The sequence below is a fragment of the Achroia grisella genome, unplaced genomic scaffold (assembly GCF_030625045.1).
Source record: "Achroia grisella isolate CSIRO2021 unplaced genomic scaffold, CSIRO_AGI_Agris_v1 utg980, whole genome shotgun sequence".
In the NCBI taxonomy this organism is placed as follows: Eukaryota; Metazoa; Arthropoda; class Insecta; order Lepidoptera; family Pyralidae; genus Achroia; species Achroia grisella.
This window is the reverse complement of record NW_026713079.1, coordinates 603,543-627,611: the sequence shown is the minus strand read 5'-3', so window position 1 is coordinate 627,611 and position 24,069 is coordinate 603,543. Positions and strand designations below refer to the sequence as shown.

The 24,069-nt window shown below is 33.9% G+C and overlaps 1 protein-coding gene across 1 annotated transcript; it reads left to right on the top strand.

The window, feature by feature from the left end:
* Window positions 1-1,538: 1,538 nt before the first annotated feature.
* On the top strand, window positions 1,539-24,069 carry LOC131854387 (uncharacterized). The gene is given in 17 exon segments (XM_059205503.1): window positions 1,539-1,689; window positions 2,554-2,770; window positions 3,089-3,199; window positions 3,734-3,932; window positions 4,943-5,122; window positions 5,710-5,814; window positions 6,937-7,092; window positions 7,562-7,677; window positions 11,218-11,381; window positions 13,003-13,219; window positions 14,885-14,995; window positions 17,948-18,002; window positions 18,992-19,135; window positions 19,463-19,642; window positions 20,328-20,432; window positions 22,258-22,413; window positions 24,010-24,069. Coding segments are annotated over 17 exon segments (2,427 nt in total).

Sequence of the window (24,069 nt, the reverse complement as noted above, 5' to 3'; positions counted from 1 at the left end):
TCCTATATGAATAAATGATTTTTGAATTGAAATTATAATGAATTTTCAGAACATCGAAAAAAATACCGTTATAATAGAGTAGAGCGTAACTTAAATATTTAGTGTTGCCCTTGACTGAGGAGAGACGCATTAATTATGGTATGATAAATAATAATAAATCTCGGGACAATTCACACAGTGCCAACTACTCACAAGCTAAGCAGAGCTTGTGTTATGGGTACTAGACAACTGATACAAATACTCAGATATTTCTTTGTAAATACATACATAATATACATATATAACGTAATAAAAGCTAAATATAAAATATTGGGTATTACAGAATATTTATATTTTTTAATATTTATGTATTCCATTTCTTATTTCAAGAACAGTACTTATGTTTGTAATAAATGTTTGCATCGTGCGAGGAATCGTACCCGCGGCCATTGGACGTAATAATGCTAAACCGCTATCCTTATAAGGTTATTTATACATTTATAGTGTTTTATAGTATATACTAGCTGTCGCGCGCAACTTCATCTGCATCACACTTACTTGACATTTATAATTATATTTCGCCCAATTTACATAATATCTTTTTAAATTATAGCCTATATGTTATTCTGATATATAAGCTATAAAACTGAAAAGTTTCTTCTAAATCCGTTCAGTAGATTTTGCGCGAAAGTGTAATCCATCCATACATCCATACTCACAAACTTTCGCGTTTATAATATTAGTAAGATATGTTCCTTGAATTTACTAACTTTAATTGTATGTGTACATAAACAAAATATTTCTAATCACGGCCTACAGATAATAAAGTAAACATTGAGTACATTTGACGTCTATGGTAATGGGTTAATAACACATGTTACTGTTTGTAATATGTTTATAACTTTTAAATGTTAGTTATATAAGTAATTTCATATTGACAGGGATTCTCGTACAGAAGTTGGCAACAGTTTCTGCAATTTAAATAATAAATTAATAGATGAACTTCTTAACATGGATTCACCGTGCAGGGTCCATCGTGTGGCAGAGAAACTCCGAGCAGTTCTTGAGACTTGTGAGACCCGGGTGCAGGCTTAAGGGACTTCTTTGCCATACGTCAACACTCACCTTCACTGCTCGTGTTTATCTCCCTGCCTAGAGAAATCTACACAAATAACTGCCCACGTAAGAGGCAAAATGCCGATAATAGAGCCCAACTTACATTTACATTTATTAAACCAAATTAAAATATCTCTATTCATATAGGTTTACTGAAAATAAAGAAAGAAAATAGTTTATTTGGTAGATAACAATATTGCAATCACAGAGATAGCTTAAGCGTGTGTGTGTAGCACGTGATATAGTCTTATTAAATTTCATTTTAAGTGGTAAAAAAATGATAATTTTGTGCGGAGGTAATAAATGTTAAATAATAATGTGTAAGGAATAAATGTTTTTTACCACTGTTTGTAATTACAATTTAAAGGTTTGGGTTCTGACTTTAGATTGGTCAAACATTTAAGCAAAAGGTTGTCATCCAACCATCCATTCGTGGAGAAAACATGAAAATAAGGGTAGAAAATATCAATTTGTCACTTGCTGTGGCACTCACTGCATTGAGGCTGGTGGGTTTTTGGGCACCGGACAATTTGAAGGGAACCAAAAAATTCATTTATGATTGTTATGCAGTTTTATCCTTCCTATTTCTACAAGGTAAGATAATAAAGATTCAGAACAATTCATACAGCGCCATTTAGTCTCAAACTAATTACGTCGCGGGTTCGAATCCTCTCATGCTAAAAAATATTATATTCATAAGTATGACTGTTCGTATTGGTTGGAGTGTTTTCTATGTATATATTTTTTGCCATGGATGATAATAGAATGGTGCACCCATGGCGGGGAAGATTCAGGTCAGTAGCGCGGAAATCAACCTAACATTGCTACAAATCGGATCATCAGTCCACATTACTAACCTTTTCCCTAGTCCCTACCATTTCTAGGAATACTATATAAATACATTTATTTAAAACAAATGTATTTAAGTATTTACATAGTCGTCTAGTACACATAACACAAGCTCTGCTTAACTTAGAACTAGATGGCGCTGTATAAATTATTCTGGGGTTATTATTAAATTATTTAAGAGCTCCCGAATATCCTGTTTATATAATGTATACAATAAATTGCCAAACTGAAGAAGAAACGCCACTACACATCCTATGTGGTCGTAACCCACTCATACATAAACGAAATATCTCCTTTGGAAAGTTTACACTCCTAAGAATCTTTCCAAAGGAGATATTTCGTTTATGCTCCTAAGAATTTCCTTCAATTCTTGTCCCTGGAAAAGGGCGAGCACAATAGATCTATGTAGGTCGCAGTGCTACAGATGCTATCACGGACATCACGTCATCACGGACGCATGTTGTCAATCCAGAAGAATAAGAGATGCCATCAAGTAAATCCACTGCCATATATCCAAAACACATTTTACAAAGCAAGCTGCTTGAGAGCAATCCAAGCAAATGAGTTTATATAAAGTTTACATTAACAAAATCGCTCTTATGTTCACAGGCCTGTACCTCATCACGCAAATGGCTGATTTAGTAATAATATGGGGTGATATACCATTAATGACTGCGACGTCATACATTCTATTCACGAACATAGCACAAGCTACGAAATTTATAAATCTAGCGACAAAAAGCCGAACGATAAGGGAAATCGTTGATGATTGTGATCAAGTATTGGGAAGCGTTGAGACAGAAGAAGCTAAAATGATCGTTAAAAGGTAGTTAATTAAAGTTTCAATTACCTTTTTTTAAAAGATGTCGATAGGTCGTTTATGAGGGTGACAGTAGCACTTTTCACCAATTTCTGCCTGTTAACAAATTCTTCGAGTTTAAAAGGTATGGTTTGAATGTGATTTTTCAAGAAGGGTATATTAAGGCTTCTTAAGGGTCGGCAACGCGCAAGTGACACCCCTAGTGTTTCAGGCGTGCATAGGCTACAATAACCGTTTACCATCAACTAGGCTGTATGCTTCATTGCTACCGTAGTTGTATTAAAAAATAGATGTCATTCTTTTGTGTAACTTTTTTTGTCCAAGGTGCGACAAGGAGACCAGAATTCAGCTGGTGTCATTCTTCAGCCTGACCCTGTTCACCATTACAGGGTTTGCTGCCGGTGCCGAGCACGGCCATTTACCGCTTCGGGCTTGGTAATTAATTTTTCTAATAAGCCTGAACAATTTACTTTGCGCCAACTAGTCCCGATGCTAAGCAGTTCAATTTATCTAGCCATCTTTATTTTTTTTGTTGAATTTGATACTTGTTATTTATTACTAGCTGAAATGCGCTACTTCATCTGAATCACAGTTACTTGACATTTATAATTATATTTCGCCCAATTTTCATAATATTTTTTTAAAATTATAGTCTTTGTTTCAAATAATTTATTCTGATACGGAAGCTGTATTAGTATAAAGTTTCATTAAAATCTCAATAAGAACCTCAACGTTCAGAACTTTTTGCGGGAGAGAATTACAAACGTTCGTTCGTCCATTCATACTCATAAACTTTCGCGTTTATAATATTAGATTTTGAAAAGAATAAGACATGAGTTTCAGTTCTTCTCAGCTCGAAAGCACTCCAAACTGACAGTAGATTTGACATATCACAACAGTCTGTAATAGATCTACATGAATAAAGATATTTAGATTTGATTTTGATTCATTTTAGTATAATATTCTCAGGTATCCCTACGATACGGGTAAATCGCCAATGTACGAGATAACATTCGTACACCAGGTGTACGCATTATTCGTGGCAGCCTTCCTGAATGTGGCAAAGGATACAATGGTGACAACCCTGATAGCACAATGTCACTGTCGACTCAAACTGATTAGCTTATCACTGAGATCTTTGGGCAAAGATTTGGACATTGAGAATTTGGTGAGTGAGCTGCGTGCCATTTTGTATTACTGTGGCACAAACATGTAAGTTTACTCATATTGTATTGTATTGGTCCAAATATTATGATATTTTACTTGTAATTAAACGTATATGTGTGTCATCATCATCATCATCATCATCATCATCATCATCACCATCAGCTCACTGCAGTCCACCGCTAGACATAGGCCTCTCCCAAGGCACGCCACTGGGCACAATCTTCAGCCCTACTCTTCCAGTTACTACCCGTAACCCTATGTATTAGTCTAAATATTCTGTTATACTACTTGTAATTAAACGTATATTTGTGTCATTATCATCATCATCATCAGCTCACTGCAGTCCACTGCTGGACATAGGCTTCTCCCAAGGCACGCCACTGGGCACGATCTTCAGCCCTACTCTTCCAGTTACTAACCGCAACCCTAGTATTATCTAAATATTCTGTTACACTACTTGTAATTAAACGTATATGTGTGTGTCATCATCATCAGCTCACTGCAGTCCACTGCTGGACATAGGCTTCACCCAAGGCACGCCACTGGGCATGATCTTCAGCCCTTCTCTTCCAGTTACTACCCGCAGCCCTACGTATGTCGTCGCTCTGTATATTTTAGCAGATACAGTTCTTATTTATTTTTAAACTTTCCCGTTTAAGTGTATTATATTATTAACTAGGTTTTGCTCGCGCCTTCGCTCGCATTAATATATCCCCTTAGAGGTGGAATTTACCACCAAGGTGATAAAATAGGGGTAGAAATCTGTATGAAACTTTGTCAATTTTAAACCGATCGGGCTGAGACTTTGCATGCATAAAGCTACTATGACGTAGGCATCCTAATGAAGGATTTTGATAAATTCCACCCCTAAGGGGATAAATTAACGCGAGCGAAGCCGCGGGCAAAAGCTAGTCTACCATAAAATTATTCGTGTTAAAACACGTTTAAGTGTATTAATTAAAATTCTTATCTATCTATCTACTCATCAATTAAATCTTAATTTTATTACAGCATACTCTAAGTCCAAAATTGGAGAAAAAATTAAAGGCTCAACTTCATAAATGTGCGACGCAGCATCAGAGAGCTCTGCACGTAGCTCAGCAGCTACAGCAGTGCTTCTCAGCGCCGACCTTCGCTCAATTCAACGTATCTCGTATAATCATATGCGTCAGCGCCTTTCAAATTGTCGCCGTATGTATGCATTCTGTATTAATACACCGAAATTAGATCCACTTTACGATAAACTGTGTTGAAAAAATATTATTAAGTAGTTGTTGCCGCGACTTCGTCCACGTGGAATTTAACTTTGTTTTTTTAAAATAAAAGTAGCCTAAGTCACTCATTATTACATCAGCTACCTGCCAAGAAAAGTCCTGTCAAAATCGGTCCAGCCATTTCAGAGATTAGCCGGAACAAACAGACAGACAGACAGACAAAAATTGTAAAAAATGTAATTTTGGTGTATGTACCGTATTTATATTCATATGCATGTAGTAAAAAATGGTTATTTCAATATTACAAACAGACACCCCAAATTTATTTATATGTATAGATATGGTCATCGAAGACGTAGGTACATCGTAATGCTAAATACATTGAGGTACAAAGTACGGGCCAATTTCAATATTAAATTAATTTGGTGGAAACGGGTAGCGTGTTCTTCATCTCTATTATAAAGCATTACATATTTAAGATTTTGTATGAATACAAACTACATAAATAAATATAATAGCTACTTGAGTAACATATGAATTCATTGCTCTATTTGCAACTTTCAGCAAACTAAGCATATCGTGCGATTTGTTTCCATGGGAACTTATTTGGTGAACATGTGCTTTCAAGTGTTTTTATACTGTTACAATGGAAACCAACTTTCGGAGGAGGTTAGTGAATATTTTCTCTGTTATATAACACTAGCTGTGCCTGCGACTTTGTCCACGAGGAATTACCTTAATCAAATAAAAAAAAATATCTTACTTACCCAACAAAATCCAAAGAAAAAAGTTTGTTCATTCTTACTTTAAAAATAAAGTACTTTCGTACAACCTTTCATCTCCCCTTTCAACCCCTTACAATCCTTTTTGTTTATTTATATTTAGTCAACAACCCAAAAAGTATGTTTGAATCTTCTAGCTTTAAAAGGACGATCCGTACAAGCTTTCATCTCACTTGTCAACCCTTTAAAACACTTTTTTCGCAATCAAAAGTAGCCTATGTCCTTTATTAGGGTATAGACTATCTGTGTACCAAATTACACTTAAATCGGTTCAGTAGTTTTGGCGTGAAAATCAAATGTAAGTCTCAACATTGTTAATGCAGAGTTCCAATATATCAGTTGCTGTGTACTTGTCTCCCTGGTACAAGATGTCACCTTCACTGATATATTGGAGCTGTCTGCGTGTGTTAGATAAGTTTCAACATTGTTAATGCAGAGCTCCAATATATCAGTGGCTACGTACTTGTGTCCCTGGTACAAGTTGTCACCATCACTGATATATTGGAGCTGTGTGTGTATGTTACATAAGTTTCAACATTGTTAATGCAGAGCTCCAATATATCAGTGACTGCGTACTTGTGTCTCTGGTACAAGATATCACCATAACTGATATATTGGAGCTGTGTGTGTGTGTTACATAAGTCTCATATTGTTAACGCAGAGTTCCAATATATCAGTGGCTGCGTACTTATATCCCTGGTACAAGATGTCACCATCACTGATATATTGGAGTTATGTGTGTGTTACATAAGTTTCATATTGTTAACGCAGAGCTCCAATATATCAGTGGCTGCGTACTTGTGTCCCTGGTACAAGATATCTCCATCAACATCACTGATATATTGGATTTGTGTGTGTGTGTTACATAAGTCTCAACATTGGTAATGCAGAGCTCCAATATATCAGTGGCTGCGTACTTGTGTCCCTGGTACAAGATATCTCCATCAACATCACTGATATATTGGATTTGTGTGTGTGTGTTACATAAGTCTCAACATTGGTAATGCAGAGCTCCAATATATCAGTGGCTGCGTACTTGTGTCCCTGGTACAAGATGTCTCCATCACTGAGGCGCGATGTGACCATCATCATGGTTCGCTGCAGGCGAGTAGCACGCATAACTGCTGGAGGATTTACCACACTTTCTGTTGCTTCATTTACAACAGTGAGTAGAGGTGATCCACATTACTATGTGATTTTAGAGTATAATTAATCCTATACATTATAATAATAAGAAAATTCCTTTAAACTGATTAGGACGATTTTCATTAGACAGAATACATAAATTTCTTATGTACTTGACTTAGGGTAGTAAAAAGACTAAAAATAATAAATCTCTAGATAATTCGCACAACGTCATCTAGTTCCATGCTCAGTTGAGCTTATGTTATGGATACTAAACAACTGATATGAATACTTAGATATTTTTATTTGTAAATACATACATAATATTCATAGAAATCATCCAAAGCGATACAAACAATCATATCCATGAATGCAAATGTTTGCATCTTGCGAGGATTCGAAACCGCGACCTTCGGAGATAAAGCGGTGTGCTAATCCGCTGGTGTGCTAATCAGCCGTTAAAAGTAAACATTAAAGAGTATTCATTTCATTGCTTTCTTTGTTCACAGATCGTAAAAGCGTCTTATTCTTTATTCACGTTACTGAAGCAAGTGAATGATGACAATTGAAATAATATAATATATCATTATCTACTGGATACCGAATGCTTCTATACTTCAAAATAGTTTTTTCGACCTTCATTACCTGCCTTTACACGTACGCTCTTTTACGCACGAATCAGCTTTCACGCAGTAAAGAATGTGCATGTAAATGTAGACAAAGTGAATGACGATCGTGCATGGCAATAGTTGTTCATGCACGGGATTTTCATTTAATGTTAGACATAGACATAAATTGTAAATAAACTGGCCTTTTAAAAAAAAATATTCAATTGAGTTTCTTGCCAGTTCTTCTCAATTGGATCTATATACTGAACTGGACGGTAGGCAAAAATTATAATGTAAAAAATTTGACGTTCCTAAAATTTTCTACATGAATTTGATTTTTGAAATTGAATTTTAATTTGAGAACGATTGCGCGCGCCGACTGTGAGCGCATTCCCGCGTCTTTCAATCTTGCGTGCTTCAGCGCCATTTTGTAATAATAATTGTCATTGCAAAATGGCGGACATCGTACTATGGAGCAAAGACATAATAATAGACTTAGTTAATTTTAAACTTTCGTGTTTAATATACATTATTTAAATTATTAACCGAGTCTTAACACGAATAATTTTATGGTAAATAAAGGTATTTACCTCTCTCGACGTTTCGACTAGGTTGCACTAGCCGTGGTCACGAGCTGACTTATTTGCCATAAAATTATTCGTGTTAATACCCGGTTAATAATTTAAATAATAATATTAGACTTATTGATAATTATTAAATCTTAAACTTGTCTTTGGAAAAAGTCTTATGAAGATATTCAGTGGATTATATATAGCAGCAAATATAATTTACTCTAGTTTTGATCAGAGTTGCACGTTACATAGGTCTGTTACTTAGCAACAGGAATATTTATTTTAAATGTGATAGATTAGACTTTTTCTTCTAAAATCATGTACCTAATAAAGTCTGTGGTATAAATGTTAGCTTCAATACATAAAGAACACTCAGTTGACTAGTTTGTTACTTACATTTCAAATTTGGAACCATAGTGAGTCACGTGATGTTGGTGGCGTCACGAGTATGCTGCCACCAATAGTAGTAGATATAGAGAGGCCGGGAACAAGGAGGGAGCGGGCTGCTCTCTCTCTGTTCGCGACGACCGAGACGACCAGACGTGAATGTACAGCGACGCAATTTATGTGGAGTGTAATTTGAAAAAGGAATAAAATAAAATTACTGCTGCATCGACGTATCATTTCTGAAACTTACCAATACATAATATATGTACATAGAAAGCACCCAGACCATTACAAACAATCTAACTTATGAGTGCAAATGTTTGTACCGTACGAAGAATCGAACTGGCGACGAATCGATGGTCGCGGGTTCGATTCCTCGCACGAACCAGACGTGAATGTACAGCGACGCAATTTATGTGGAGTGTAATTTGAAAAAGGAATAAAATAAAAGTACTGCTGCATCGACATATCATTTCTGAAACTACCCAATATTAAAAACTTTTTTATTTAAATAAACATTATTTCTATTCTATAGAATTCAAAATTACTAGAAATACAGAACAATTAAAAATCTTTTTCTGACTGAAACTGATTGAAAATCTAGAAGGCATAACGTCCGTAATTACATGTTATTAATACCGTTTAATAGTTCAATATTATTTGTAACGTGTATCGAGATGTATGTTTATACATAATTATATGTTAGAGTTTCCACAGGTGACAATTTGACTAATAGCTTAATTGTTTCACGTGCTTGTAACTAGTGATGCAGAGTAGTCGATAGATTGTATCGATAAATCATTAATATTTATTGCTCTAACATTTATGTTTACAATATATAGATACTTACTTAACTATGAAAACTATCAATAACATTTATATTGTCAAAATATTTACAAAAAAAATAAATGTCTACATGTTATTAGTGTATATGTTATTCATAATTCTACTAATATTTTAAACGCGAAAGTCAGTGAGTATGGATGGATATTTGTTATTCTTTCACGCAAAAACTACTGAACGGATGTTGATGAAACTTTATAAATCAGAATAACACTTAGGCTAGAAATTACATGCGAGTAAAACCGCGGGCAGAGTTGGAACTAAATAATAAAGAAAATCATAATGTTAATAAGAACTTACTATATGTATGTTTCCCGGTGTCGATTGGATATATGAAAAGATTTCGACTACATTGTTGTCTTTTGCGATGTTTATTACGATTTAAATGTAATAAATAATAATCATGAACTTATAACACAGCGCCATCTAGTTCCAAAGTAAGGCAAGTATGTCCAGTCTACAGTACAAGCCACTGTAAGTACTCAAAGATATATTACATTTTATTGAAAAAACCTCAGATCTGTACAGAAAATTGAATTAAATGGACTCGACACAATCGACTATCGAGTCGATCCTTACGCATCACTATTGATAACATAAATACCTACAAAAGTAAATAGCAATCATGTGATGTAGATTGATAGAACGTGGATTGAAAACATTTTTATGTCATCACAAGATGTAGACAATCTAAACATTTTATATATACATATATACCTAATAGTTTATATGTACCTATGTATATTATGAACACTGGGACTGTATCTATACATATAATAAAATTGTAGAGGTTGAATGTCTGTACATAGAAAAAACCGAGTCAGGGGGATGTTAGAAGTGAAATAGAAATCATTTAGATTTTTTTCAAATTTATTATCTCTTATATGTTGGCTGTTTATACAGGCTAATTCCAGAAACTGTTTGATCGATTTAAATGAAATTTTGCATAGAGGTAGCTTACATCCCTGATCAACATCTTAGATACTTTTAATTACGAAAAATTAAAGAGTTCCAGTGGAATAGTTAAAAATCTATAGTACCTTATTTAGCTTAATACAAAACCTACTTATGTAAAGTCATTTGGACTTAAGGCAACGAGGGAGAACGACACGTTATTTATACATAAATAGATAAGAACGTAACTAAGAGTATTTATTTCTTATCCGCGGTTTCACCCACGTGAAATGTATAACTTATATGTTATTCTGATTTGAAGCTATATTACTGTAAAGTTTCATCAAAATCCGTTCAGTGGTTTTTACGTGAAAGAGTAACAAACATCCATCTATACTCACAACCTTTCGTGTTTATAATATTACTAGCTTTTACCCGCTCCTAGCGAAGCCGCTCGCTCGCATAACTTCATCACTGGCTGCTGGATAGCGTTGAAATAGAAAAAAGTTGATATTTTATTTTATTGTTTTTTATGAAAAATATTTGATTTTTAGATAAAAAGTATCTTGCGTTCATTCTAATACCTCCAAGAATATGTGTACAAAATTTCATGATTTTTGCGTGAAAGTAAGGATTAAGATTAAGATAAGATTGTCTTGACAAGACCTTTAGGAAGACGCTCAAAATACAAACCATATAATGGTAATTTAGGAATTACTATCAGTACAATATAAATAAAAACCTATGTATGTACACATGTTGCAAACCCCTGGATTATTCAAAATTAATAAAAATATAAAAGCTACTTTTTTCATCATTCAAAGCACAGAGAAGTTGGTAAAAAAAGAAGCAAGTATCCAGTAACGTAAAAGATATCATGGTTCTTGTAAAGAACACCAATTTGCCATTGAGATTGGCTCTGTCTCTTATGAAGTTGCTAGGATTCTGGTCACCACGTCATTTGCAGGGCACAAGAAGGTTTATACTGAAAGTTTATGTCATCATAATTTCAAATTTTTTAGTTGGTAAGTAATCATTGGTGAGAAATAATTACTAATATGAAATACTAATTAATAATTGGTAATAATGTGGATGGTTATAAAGGCAGAGGAAGGATGAACTAGAGATGGATGGACAGTTCAAATTCAAATAAAAAAATATGTTTATTCATGTAGGTATATATAATAGACACTTATCACAAGTCTAGTTATAATTAATCTACAGTGCATATACGAGATAGTGTAATAATTACTATTACTTAGAGAATAACTTATACATCCAGGAACAAATCTTAAGCCTAATCTTACATAACAAAGACAATCAACAAAACAAATAAAATAAACAATGAATTAAATTGTAGCAGACTGTGATTCATTGCATCCTGTTATATAATGCATTTTGGTGAATTCTAATGTAATAAAAATGAGTAACAAACATAATAATAATTAGTAATAAACATAATAATTTATTTATCTCATGATTATCATTTAATGATTGATATCTAGGATATACATAATGCAACACAACTTTTGGACAAAAGTTGTGTTTCATTACTGTGTGAAAGATGATATGGTAAGAAAGGGACTAAATAACGAGATGACTGCGAACGGGGATGAATGGTAAAGAAAAACATGTTACGGTGAGTGAAATGAAAGAGATAAGGAAGAAGCAGATGTTGAATTGGTAAGAAAATTACAAAATATGTAAGACGAACCTCTTACCATTCCATAGATTCACTATGCGGCTGCCGGGCCCATCGTGTGACAGAGAAGGAAACTCCGAGCATTTTTCCAAACATTCCCGGGTCTTGTAACCGGGTGTAGGTTCAAGGGGGCACTAGTGATAAAATAAATATACATTTTTTTATAGCACAAGGGTGAAACAAGCATGCGTCTGATATCTGTAAGTGATTACCAGCCGCCAACGAGCAACACCAGGGGAATTGCAAGTGCGTTGTCGGCCTTTGTTGTCCAAAAAGGAATAAGCTCTTTTCTTGAAGGTTTCAATATCGTATCGGTTCGGAAATACCATTGCTGGATGGAGTGTGTGGAATTCCACAATGTGGTTGTGCGTAGCCAAAAGTTTCTATGAAACTGCACTGTGGAGGATCGCCATTCATCCAGATGATCAGGATGGTATTTTAGTTTTTGACGGGTGGTATGGTGGTGAAACTCAGCAGCTGCGAATCCGAACAATTCCTCAGAACACTCCCCGTGATATATGCGGTAGAAAATGCACAGAGATGTTATATCTTGCTGTAGAGACAATGGGTCGAGACTATAACATTTCGTTTTATACAATTTTACGCACATACAGCAATTATAGCAAATTGATGTATTACATATAGCATTATATAAATGGTTTCTTGCATCTCAAAGAGTATAAAAAACGAGTATAATACATTTTGTCTCTTGCTTTTTCTCGCCTTTATTAATCGGAAGAAGCAGCGTGGGAACGCCTCCAGCACGGTGGACCGACGATGTGGTCAAGATAGCTAGAAGGCATTGGATGCGAGCAGCACAGCACCGATCGTCGTGGAGATCTTTGAGGAAGGCCTTTGTTCAGCAGTGGACCTCTTCCGGGCTAAGATGATGACGATTAATCTGTAGCGAAATTTATCTAAATTTTTAAATATTTACTGTCCAGGTTTCTACACCGTCACACAAACAATTGAATTGTTCCAAGTATGGGGAGATATATCTTTGATGACCAGCGCTGCATTTCTTCTCTTCACCAATATAGTTCTAGGGCTGAAACTTCTTAATGTGCTGTTAAGGAGAGATGATATACAGGCTATCGTGGATGAATCTGACATGGTGCTGAGAGCTGAAGACAGACATGAAGGGAGAATCATTGTTGATAGGTATAGTGTTTTTTAAATGGCAAACAATCTGACGGTTAGTATATAATAATAATAAAGCTGTACAAATCACACAGCGCCATCCCAAGCTAAGCTAAGCAGAACTTGTGTTGGGGTACTAAATAACTACTCATACTAATGAATACAATTGTTATTTGTTCTGGACAATTCAGACAACGCCATCTAGTCCCAAGCTATTACTTCTATAAAACACGCGAAGAACAGAAACAGGCTACTTCTTCCATCCTCCACGTTAGCACTACATTCAAGTGGTCCTCTGGTATCATCCATAAATATATTTATATATATTATATATATATACCACTTACCACTTTCTTTAAAAGAGGAAAAAATGATAAAATTTTTATAAGAAATTTTAAGACATTGTTGATTAAAATATGTTATTATACAATTTTAGAATAAAAAAATTAAATATTATACAAATTTAATAATTAAATATATACAATTTCAATTTATTAATTATCATTATTTTTTATTATTATTACTATTATATATTATATAAAAAATAACTCGTCCTCTCCTTGACTCTCTTCTCTTCCGCTTGCTGCCCAACAGGGTCCATAATTAACCAACTTTGAAATGTACCTGTCTTTCTATCTACTGTAAAATTATGGAATGCAATGCTTAAATAAATAAATAAAAGCTAAACAGAACTTGTGGGTATGAGACAACTGATATTAATACATTACTTACTTCTTTTGTGAATACATACGTAATATACATAGCAAACACTCAGACAAAAACAATCATACACATGAATACAAATACTTGTACCGTGTGTAGAATCCAATCCGCGACCATCGGAAGTAAGGCGATGTGCTAAATCGCTAAACCACTCGTCGTCACCCGTCGCGTCTTCGTTTGATACTTTGTGATTACTAAACTACTAAACAGCTAATATAGCTGTGCCCGCAGTTACATGAAATTAGTAGGCTATGTGGTATTCTGATGTATAAGCTATATAGCTTAGCATTCTTTACATAAATATTAATGTAAAGTTTCATCAAAATTTGTTCAGTAGATTTTGCCCGAAAGAGTAACAAAAGTCCATCTATCTATTTTCACAAACTTTTGGGTTTATAATATTAGTAAGATTGTATCAAGAAGTACACTGTCTTTAAAAACAGATGAGTTTGATGACAACACCAAATTTTTTTTGGATGATAATGGTAAATTTTTAGTTTATTTTAGACAGAAACCCTGAAAATATCATTATATGTATACTCAGAGATGTATTTTTCTTAAAATACTATACTGATAATCTGAATGATTGACGGTCCTCCACCGTGCGTTTTATCAGACTCTTTTTACTACGTTTAAAGCGTAGTAAAAAGTTTCTGGAAAAACGCACTTGGAGGTGTCTCTAATTTTTATGCAATAAGTATACATTGTTGGGCTTTTTTTATGGATGATAATGGAATGGTGCACCCGCCTGCGCTAACGGTTTACCCAGGCGGGACACAATTGAGGAAGATAAAATGATCATGAGGCCAGGCCAGTTAGCCCATCGTGACAAATTCACCAAGAATTTATAATGATGGTTCCCAGGGGGAACCGCGTGGAGGTCAATCTGTCATAGTTACTAACAATACCCTTTCCCCCTTGGCAACACCTATTAAAAAGTTAATAAATATTTTGTGTTACTAGCATTAACCGCGAATCCACTCGGCTCCTGGTCTCCTTTCTGTTCTTGTCTGGTGTGACGGTGATTGGCTGGGGTGTAAGTGCGGAGAAACATCAGCTACCACTGCAGGCCTGGTTAGTATATAAGGACTATATATTTATTTAGTTCTGCTCGTTCTTCTTGTGATTAGGTAGCTTTAAAAATAATATTTATTCAAATAAACTCAATACAAGCACTTTTGTATAGTCATATATTTGATTCTACCACTCTTTAGGAACGCAGATCACAAGAAGAACGAGCAAGAAACTTGTGTACTCTTTTGAAAATATGTTTTTTTTATATAACTAATTACAAAATAACAAGTAAAAGCATGCGATAATCAACATAGAAACCGTTATGCACTCATTCTTAGTGCAATCAGATAATATTGTCAGCGCTATGAATTTTAAGTTTTTCTACAAAAACATAACTCTTCAATTTTATAATATATTTTTTGTTTTTATTATTTATCTTTGCTCGTTCTTCTTGTGATGAGACAGCTTTTCGAATAGAGATAGAAATAATCTTCATTCAAATAAACTCAATACAAACACTATTGAATAGTCACACTTGTTTATTTTACGACTCATTCAGAATGCAGACTCATAACAAGAAGAATGAGATAGAGAATGACTGAATGAGCGGTAGATTGAAAGAAAAAGGAAGCGGAAGATTCTAAAGAGCGGAAATGTAAGTTTACTTGAAAAAAAATCAATTCTAGTTGTTGGGTGTAATGATACGATGTTGTTGGTCAAGACGATGTTTATTACAGATGATAATAAACTGACAATATGTACATATATAGAACTAATGATCTTATATACTAAATAACAATAGGAAAATGTAAGGTGGGGTGACACAGTTTAGACACGGCAGTGTTTAGTAGACAACATTGAATTTGTCTTACTAGACATTATTCAAATTCAAATTCAAATTCAAAAATCATTTATTCATGTAGGACATTTTAGCCGCTTATGAACGTCAAATTTTTACATTATAATTTTTTTTTTCCCTACCGTCCAGTTCGGTATATAGATCCAATTGAGAAGAACTGGCAAGAAACTCAAATGAATTACTTTTTTTTTTAAAGCCAGTTTATTTACAATGTATATTTATACAGGTGTCTATGTCTAACATTAAATGAAAATTCAGTGCATGAACAACTATTGCCATGCACACTCGTCATTCAAGTAATCGTTTAGTGAGTAATAGACTTTGCTCAGTAAATATGATTTAACAGATGTTTTGAATTTATTTAAGGGTAATTCCAACATATCCTTTGGTATCTTATTGTAAATTTTTATACCTATTCCCATAAAAGACCTATTAACTTTTTCTAAACGATACTTGGGGACAGCAAGTTTGTCTTTAAATCTTGTATTAATATTATGAATATTGCTGTTTTTTGGAAATAAGTCAAGATTTTTATGAACATATAGGATATTTGAATATATAAATTGAGAAGCAACGGTGAGAATATTTGCCTCTTTGAATTTCTCTCTTAATGAGTCACGACTCTTCATACAGTAGATCGCTCGAACGGCACGTTTTTGTAATATGAATATATTTTTAATATCAGCCGCTTTTCCCCATAGTAATATTCCATAAGAGAGTAAACTATGAAAATAACTAAAATAGACTAATCTAGCAGTATCAGTATCAGTGTACTGTCTAACCTTACGCACGGCAAAAGCTGCTGAACTTAGTTTCGCTGCAAGGCTTTGAATTTGTGCACCCCATTGTGTTTTATTATCTAGTGTGATTCCTAGAAAGACAGTAGATTCTATAAATTCGAGAGATTCGTCATTTAATTTAATATTGCAATTAGTATTAAAACTTTTAGCAGAGAGAAATTAACACATTTTGTTTTTTTAGCGTTTAACATAAGATTGTTAGTTGTAAACCAGTGCAGGAGACGCCGCAAAGCACTATTTACATCGTCATAATTATTAGTCATTCTATTAACTTTAAAAATCAATGAAGTATCGTCTGCAAATAATACTATGCCGCATTTATCCTGCATGGCATATGGGAGATCATTAATGTAAACTAGGAATAAAAAAGGACCGAGAATAGATCCTTGAGGTACACCCATTTGCACAAGTGACCCGTCAGACGTTGCGTTGCTAACCTTCACTTTCTGTATTCTATCAGATAGATAAGATTTTATTAAATTTAAAGCATGGTCTTTGACGCCATAAAAAGTAAGTTTTTTTAGCAATGTATTATGATCAACGCAATCAAAAGCCTTAGAAAGGTCACAAAAAACACCTATCGCATCCATTTTAGTTTCCCATGCAGCAAATACGTGTCTAAGCAACTCTGCACCTGCGTCTGTAGTTGAACGACCTTTCGAAAAACCGAATTGACTATTGTGGATTAAATTATTTAAATTGAAATAACTGACAAGCTGCATAAGGATTATTTTTTCAAAAATTTTACTATTAAATGCAATTATTATTTTGATATATATAGGTAACTGTGTCCAACACTAGTCTATTATTTTTCCTGGATTTCATTTGTAAATTATAAAGAACTATTCTAAAGAACTTAAATGTAAGTTCACTTAATAAAGGTAAAGGATAAAGGAATAAAAGGATAAAGAATTCTCAATTGTATTCTATTATCTTTTCTGGATTTCATTTTTCTTTACATGTGATGAAATTGTAAAGTCCTGACGCGGAAACTGTTTTCTTAAGAGCTATTCATAAATTACGGTACAGTAATTTTTAACCGTTCCCGCCCGACGTACATACGACGTCACAACTGGTTATAAATTAACAGTTAAAATTTCGTATCTTAATACAAAAATCTAAATAAGACCTCACAATCCAATACAAGGTGTATTACTCAATTTTGTTAGGGCTGGAGGGTTTTTAGACTTCATTATTATTATAGTTGGATTAAAAAACAAGCTTACAGCAGCTCCGACAGCTGGAGGGTTAGTAAATTTCATTATTTTTATACTTGGATTGCAGAACCAGTATGTGGTCGTCTTGCTAGCCTTAGAGAACTGCGGGTTTTTATATGCGTTAAATTTTCCACAGGTACCCATATGACAAGTATAAATCGCCGGCCTACGAGCTCACATATGCTTATCAGGTTAGATTTATTTAAATTATGAACTGGAAATGTAGATAAAGGGGCACAGGGAATTGGTTATGTATACTATTCCCATTGCCAGCAATGTACTTTGGCAGATTGACCTGCATGCGGTTCCCCTAGAAACTATCGTGATAAATTTCTAGTGAATTTGCTACAACGGGCCGACTAACCTGAACTTACATATATTAATAAGTGTTATAAAATAGTTTGCAATAGCTGCCTTTACACGTACGTTCTTTCACGCAAAAGGATCTTTCTTGCGTGACGCAAACATGCCAACGCACATTATTAATTTAAATTGATTAGGGGTAAAATTAATAACAGCCAGGTGTTGAGTTCTGTGGAGTTCTGTATTCCTGACAAATATGTATGGTGCCGCCGTAGACCACAGCTGCTGGCTGCGCCGCGCGGGGCCACACACTTACTAGGCAAAGCACCGGTCACAAGAGCCCTCAGTACATTAAACTATGTAACGGAGCAAATAGATCTATTTTCTTGTTCTTTGAATGAGTTCACGAAGATCGCTTTATTTATTGTAAGCTACAATTAATTAAAAAAAATAAAGTTTACTGCACTATTGTATTAGGCTAAGACCTGTAAAAATAGATAAATAACAAAAAATCTTTATATGCACTTTAATATAGAAAAAGAGAACGAGAGAAAGGCGCGTGGTCTCTCTAATGGAACACTAGGCAATAATGATGTTAGGAACAAAATTGATGTCTCACCTATTTCAGTCGCATTGCAGTTTGCTTCCTAATCTGTGTTTCAGTTGTAGACTGCAGCACTTTTTTTGTATGGACGACAATGACATGGTACACCCGCCTGCGCTAACTGTGTACGCTGTCTGGTGTACCAGTGGAGGTTGATAAGATGAGTATGAGGTCAGATCAGTTAGCCCCTCGTGTAATTAATTGGGATATGGAACATGTAATGTTATTACCTTTAGAAAGTTTAAAAATAAGTATAAAATTTATTTTCTCTAGGTCGTTGCTGTCAATATTTCTGCGGCATTGAATGTTAGTCTGGATACATTGGTGACGTCTTCTATAGCCCAATGCCGTTGCAGATTGAGACTTCTGGGGCTGTCTTTGAAGACGCTGTGTCAGGACACAATCCTCACTGGACGGGTATGTTGTAATTTTTATATTTTAACTATTTTAACATAAATTTACAACGTTAAAACTATTTGAAAGTTGTTGGACTAGATATAATTTTTAATAAACTTTATTTAAGTTATATATATTTTTTAGTAGTATGAATAGTTCAAACTTATCAGATTTATACTTTGTTTCTTAGTACTGTATTTGATTTATTATTTTTTTTAAATGAATTAATATATATTTTACACTAGTAATCTTAATTAGCCCTATTTATATTGTTTTCTTAATCAGATGTCATTAAATTTGATACTAATACTGTAGACTAATATTGTATTATAAATATTTTTTCTCCAGTGGTCTTTGACATCAAAAGAAGAGAAGAATATCACACGTCGTCTGCACGACTGCATAGCTGAGCATCAGGCAGTTCTCAACACAGTAGTCAGAATACAGGAGACGTTTTCAGAACCATTGTTTGCTCAATTCACAGTTTCCATATTCATAATATGCGTCACAGCTTATCAATTAGTCTTTGTAAGTATTTGTGAAGTTTCTTTTACACCGCAAGACTTTTTTAAATGTTACAATAAAGGTAGGGTATCATTATCACCGGCTTCTTCCTTATCCCATTTATCTGAGCGTAATATATTTTTCTCTTGTACCCACACAGTTAGCAATAAAGATATATTCTATTCTATTCTATTCTTCCATTCATCCCTATTCTCAGTCATCTCGTTATTTACTCCCCTTTCTTACCATATCATATCTTTCACATATTCATATGTAACACCTTCCTTAAAATATTAACTTCATTCCTGCGCATTACATGCCTACACCATGACAGATGATTACTCTTCAACCTCTTCAACACCGGCGTCAATTTCACTTCCTTTAATGGTGGTGTGGCAAAAATAGAAAAGATAAAGAAGGAATACTTCTTTATATTTTCTATTTTTGCCACACCACACAACTTTCTCAAGTCGTCTTTCATCCATTAGGGCATATAGGCTCTATAAAAAAGAAGCACTAGAAGTAGTCTGAAGTCTGTATGTTTTTCCATGTATAAATAGGTATTATTTACAAAAAAATATATCTATGGGTTTATAACAGTTCTCTAGAACCCAAACTACAAGCTCTGCTTACCTTGGGAGTGGCGTGACATGGCGCTGTGTAAATTGTTCTGAGATATTATTATTATTATTATAATATGATTTTACAGGAGACAAAAGGTACATTACGGATTATTGCGATGCTGGCGTATCTGTTAGTGATGATGCTGCAAGTGTTCCTATTCTGTTACCAAGGGAACGAGCTCAGTGAGGAGGTACGTAATATTGTTTGTATCGGTCTATATCTTCTATTACGTATATGACCGGTGTAAAACAACTATACGACTATTTAGTAAAAAACAGTAATAATTTACGTGTACGAGTTATTGTAATTTTATTTTATATGTATACTAGCTTTTGCCCGCGGATTCGCTCGTGTTAATTTATCCCCTTAGGGGTGGAATTTATCATAATCCTTTCATAGAGGATGCCTACGTCGTAATAGCTTTATGCATGTAAAGTCTCAGCCCGATCGGTTTAAAATTGACAAAGTTTCATATAAACTTTCATCCCCTATTTTATCCCTTTGGGGGTAGAATTAATCAAAATCCTTTCTTAGCGGATGCCTACGTCATAACATCTACCTGCATGCCAAATTTCGGCCCGATCCGTCCAGTGGTTTGGGCTGTGCGTTGATAGATCACTATGTCAGTCACCTTTGAGTTATATATATTTAGATAGGTAAAAATAAATTATAGAAAATACTTGGAGTATGGAGATATATGTATATTAGAAATGGTTGTCAAGATATTGAAGTATAAACAGTCAAGGATGATATGAGTATGGGATCAGGTCAATTTGCCCATCATGATTAAACAACCAGGAATTAACCACGATTGTTTCCATGGGGTACCGCTTGGATGTCGAATTGCCAAGAATGTACCATGTCGACCAGGTCCCATTAATAACTGACGACCTCGGTGGTCTAGCGGTCTAGCTTTACGATCGATGGTCACGGGTTCGATTCCTCGCACGGCACAAACATTTGTATTCATGAATATGATTGTTTTTATCGGCCTGGGTATTTTCTATGTATAATATGTATGTATTTACGAAAAACAAACATCTATGTATTTGTATCAGTTATCTATCCCCCAGAGTTGTGTGAATTGTAGATAATATTAATATATTTTGAAATAAAAAACTTACCAGTACCAGTTCTTCTTAAATGATGTAGCTAACCGAACGGCACGGATAGTGATAAAAATATGATCTGCACAAAATAGATAGATAAGAATTTCTATTTGCAAGAGATCAAATGGACGTATTTTCTAAGTCTGGTTCTGGTCCTAAGATTTTGAATCAGGCCGTTAACTAGTTTGTTTCAAACAAATGAAATATTATCATCAACATCTGCTTCTTCCTTCTTCCCATTGATTTGTGGTCATCAAAGCGTCGTATACATTTTTTACAGTCCTGCAACAAGTGGGTTGTAGAAAATGAATTGGGGAGCATGTTTAGATGTTATTAGGAATGAAGTTAAACAAAATATTTATTTATTCCTTGGTTAAATTATTAAGGAATAAATAAATATTTGTTTAGTTTTATAATGAATTAAATAATGAATATTTATATTGTTTACAATTAATAATTTTATGGTAAATAAACGTATTTGCTTCAGTCATCATCTGCTTCTTCCTTCCTTCTTCTCATTTATTTGTGGTCGGCTTACCTCTTTGTGTATTTATCACAAAAATTAAATTGCAAAGGGTGAAATAAGGGACGAAAGTTTGTAAAAGCGGAATTGATAGAACAAGTAATCATTACATAGTATAAAACAAAGTCGCGGTCGCTGTCTATCCGTCTCTAACGCTCATTTTGAAGCGGTATTTTTTAATAGATAGAATGATTCAAAAGGAAAGTTTATACGTATAATACATGTACACCCGTGCGAAGCCGAGTAGCTAGTGTTTATTATAAATAAAATATTAATATTAGATTGCAAAGACTAGAGACAAATAATATTAATCTATTCTCAATTTGATAACAGATTTTAAAAAATAGTTTACCAGTGAAAGATCGTAAACTAATATGTTTTAGAGTACTAATGTAACAATAGCTGTATACACCTGCCCATGGTACGCGTGCTCGGCCACAGTGCGACGTTACCTCCTCATAGTGATGACCCGGTCGGTGCGAGTAGCCCGGGTGACAGCTGGTGGCATCACCACCCTGTCACTTGCCGCGTTTATGTCTGTGAGTATATATTTATATTTTTTTTTTAAATTGAGAATCTTTTGTTGTACTCAATGCTTTAGCGTTTGCGCCTGTGGTTTATAATTTATTATGATTTAGCAAGTTTTGATATATATCAGAATATAATTATTGAAATATATACAATTATTTATATAACAAAACATAAGCCAAAATTATAAAAATACGAAGACAATCAAAACAATATAAAACAGAAATAAAAGAACAAAACAAAACGACAATAGAGGTAAAACGAAACAAATAAAAGATTAAACAAAATAACAAAACGGAAAGCAAAATAAAGACGTTGGTGGTTTGGATGACGATGGTATGGATATGATGATGGTATGAGAATGTTGATGATGGAGGTATGGGAATGTTGGTGATGATGATTATGTCTGATTAAAATGTTTGAGATTGTGTATTTATTTATAATTGCCCATGTATATACATAAATTTACATATAATAAATCAACAATACACATGGACTCTGTTTAAATGGTAATAGGTATAAAAATTTACAATAAAATACCAAAGGACATGTTGGAATTACCCTTAAATAAGTTCAAAACATCTGTCAAATCATATTTTCTGAGCAAAGCCTATTACTCACTAAACGATTACTTGAATGACGAGTGTGCATGGCAATAGTTGTTCATGCACTGAATTTTCATTTAATGTTAGACATAGACATCTATATAAAAATACATTGTAAATAAACTGGCTTTAAAAAAAAAAAGTAATTCAATTGAGTTTCTTGCCAGTTCTTCTCAATTGGATCTATATACCGAACTGGACGGTAGCGAAAAAAAATAAAATTAGAATGTAAAAATTTGACGTTCATAAGCGGCTAAAATGTCCTACATGAATAAATGATTTTTGAATTTGAATAAAGCGTATGGCAATTTCGCAGATGACTCATTCCCGAAATGAAATTTAAAATTTAAATCTGTTGTAGTCTCCACTTAGCTGCTATAGTACGTCTGTTAAAACTGTTAAACTATTTATATTTCTTATAACATATTCTATTATTCTAATAGAAATAGTTATACACCCCAATGCTAACAATCCTCTTCCTACATTGATACGACTTTAGTCTGAGGGCACCGTACTGCACGAACCTCGGCTCAGGCCGTCGTAAATTCGATCGCCGTTGGAATTGGACGGGGGATCCAAATACGGTTACAAGATGGTTACCGTAGTATAGATTACAATATTTAATTTAATTTATTTTAAACTAGCTGTTCTAGCGACTTAGTCCGCGTGGAATTTAATTATATTTTTATAAAATAAAAGAATTTTTCTAAAATAAAAGTAGTCTAAGTTACGCCTTATTACATCAGCTACCTGCCAGAAAAAGTCCCGTCAAAATCGGTTCAGCCATTTCAGAGATTAGCTGGTACAAACAGACAGACAGACAAAAATTGTAAAAAATGTTATTTCGGTGTATGTACCGTATTTATATTCATATGCATGTAGTAAAAAACGGTTATTTCAATATTACAAAAGACACTCCAATTTTATTTATATGTATAGATTACTAAAATTACTTAATTAATTTAAATTACTAAAATTATTTAAAACTATTCTCAATTACAGATCATCAAAGCATCGTATACATTTTTTACAGTCCTGCAACAAGTAGGTGGTAGAAAATGA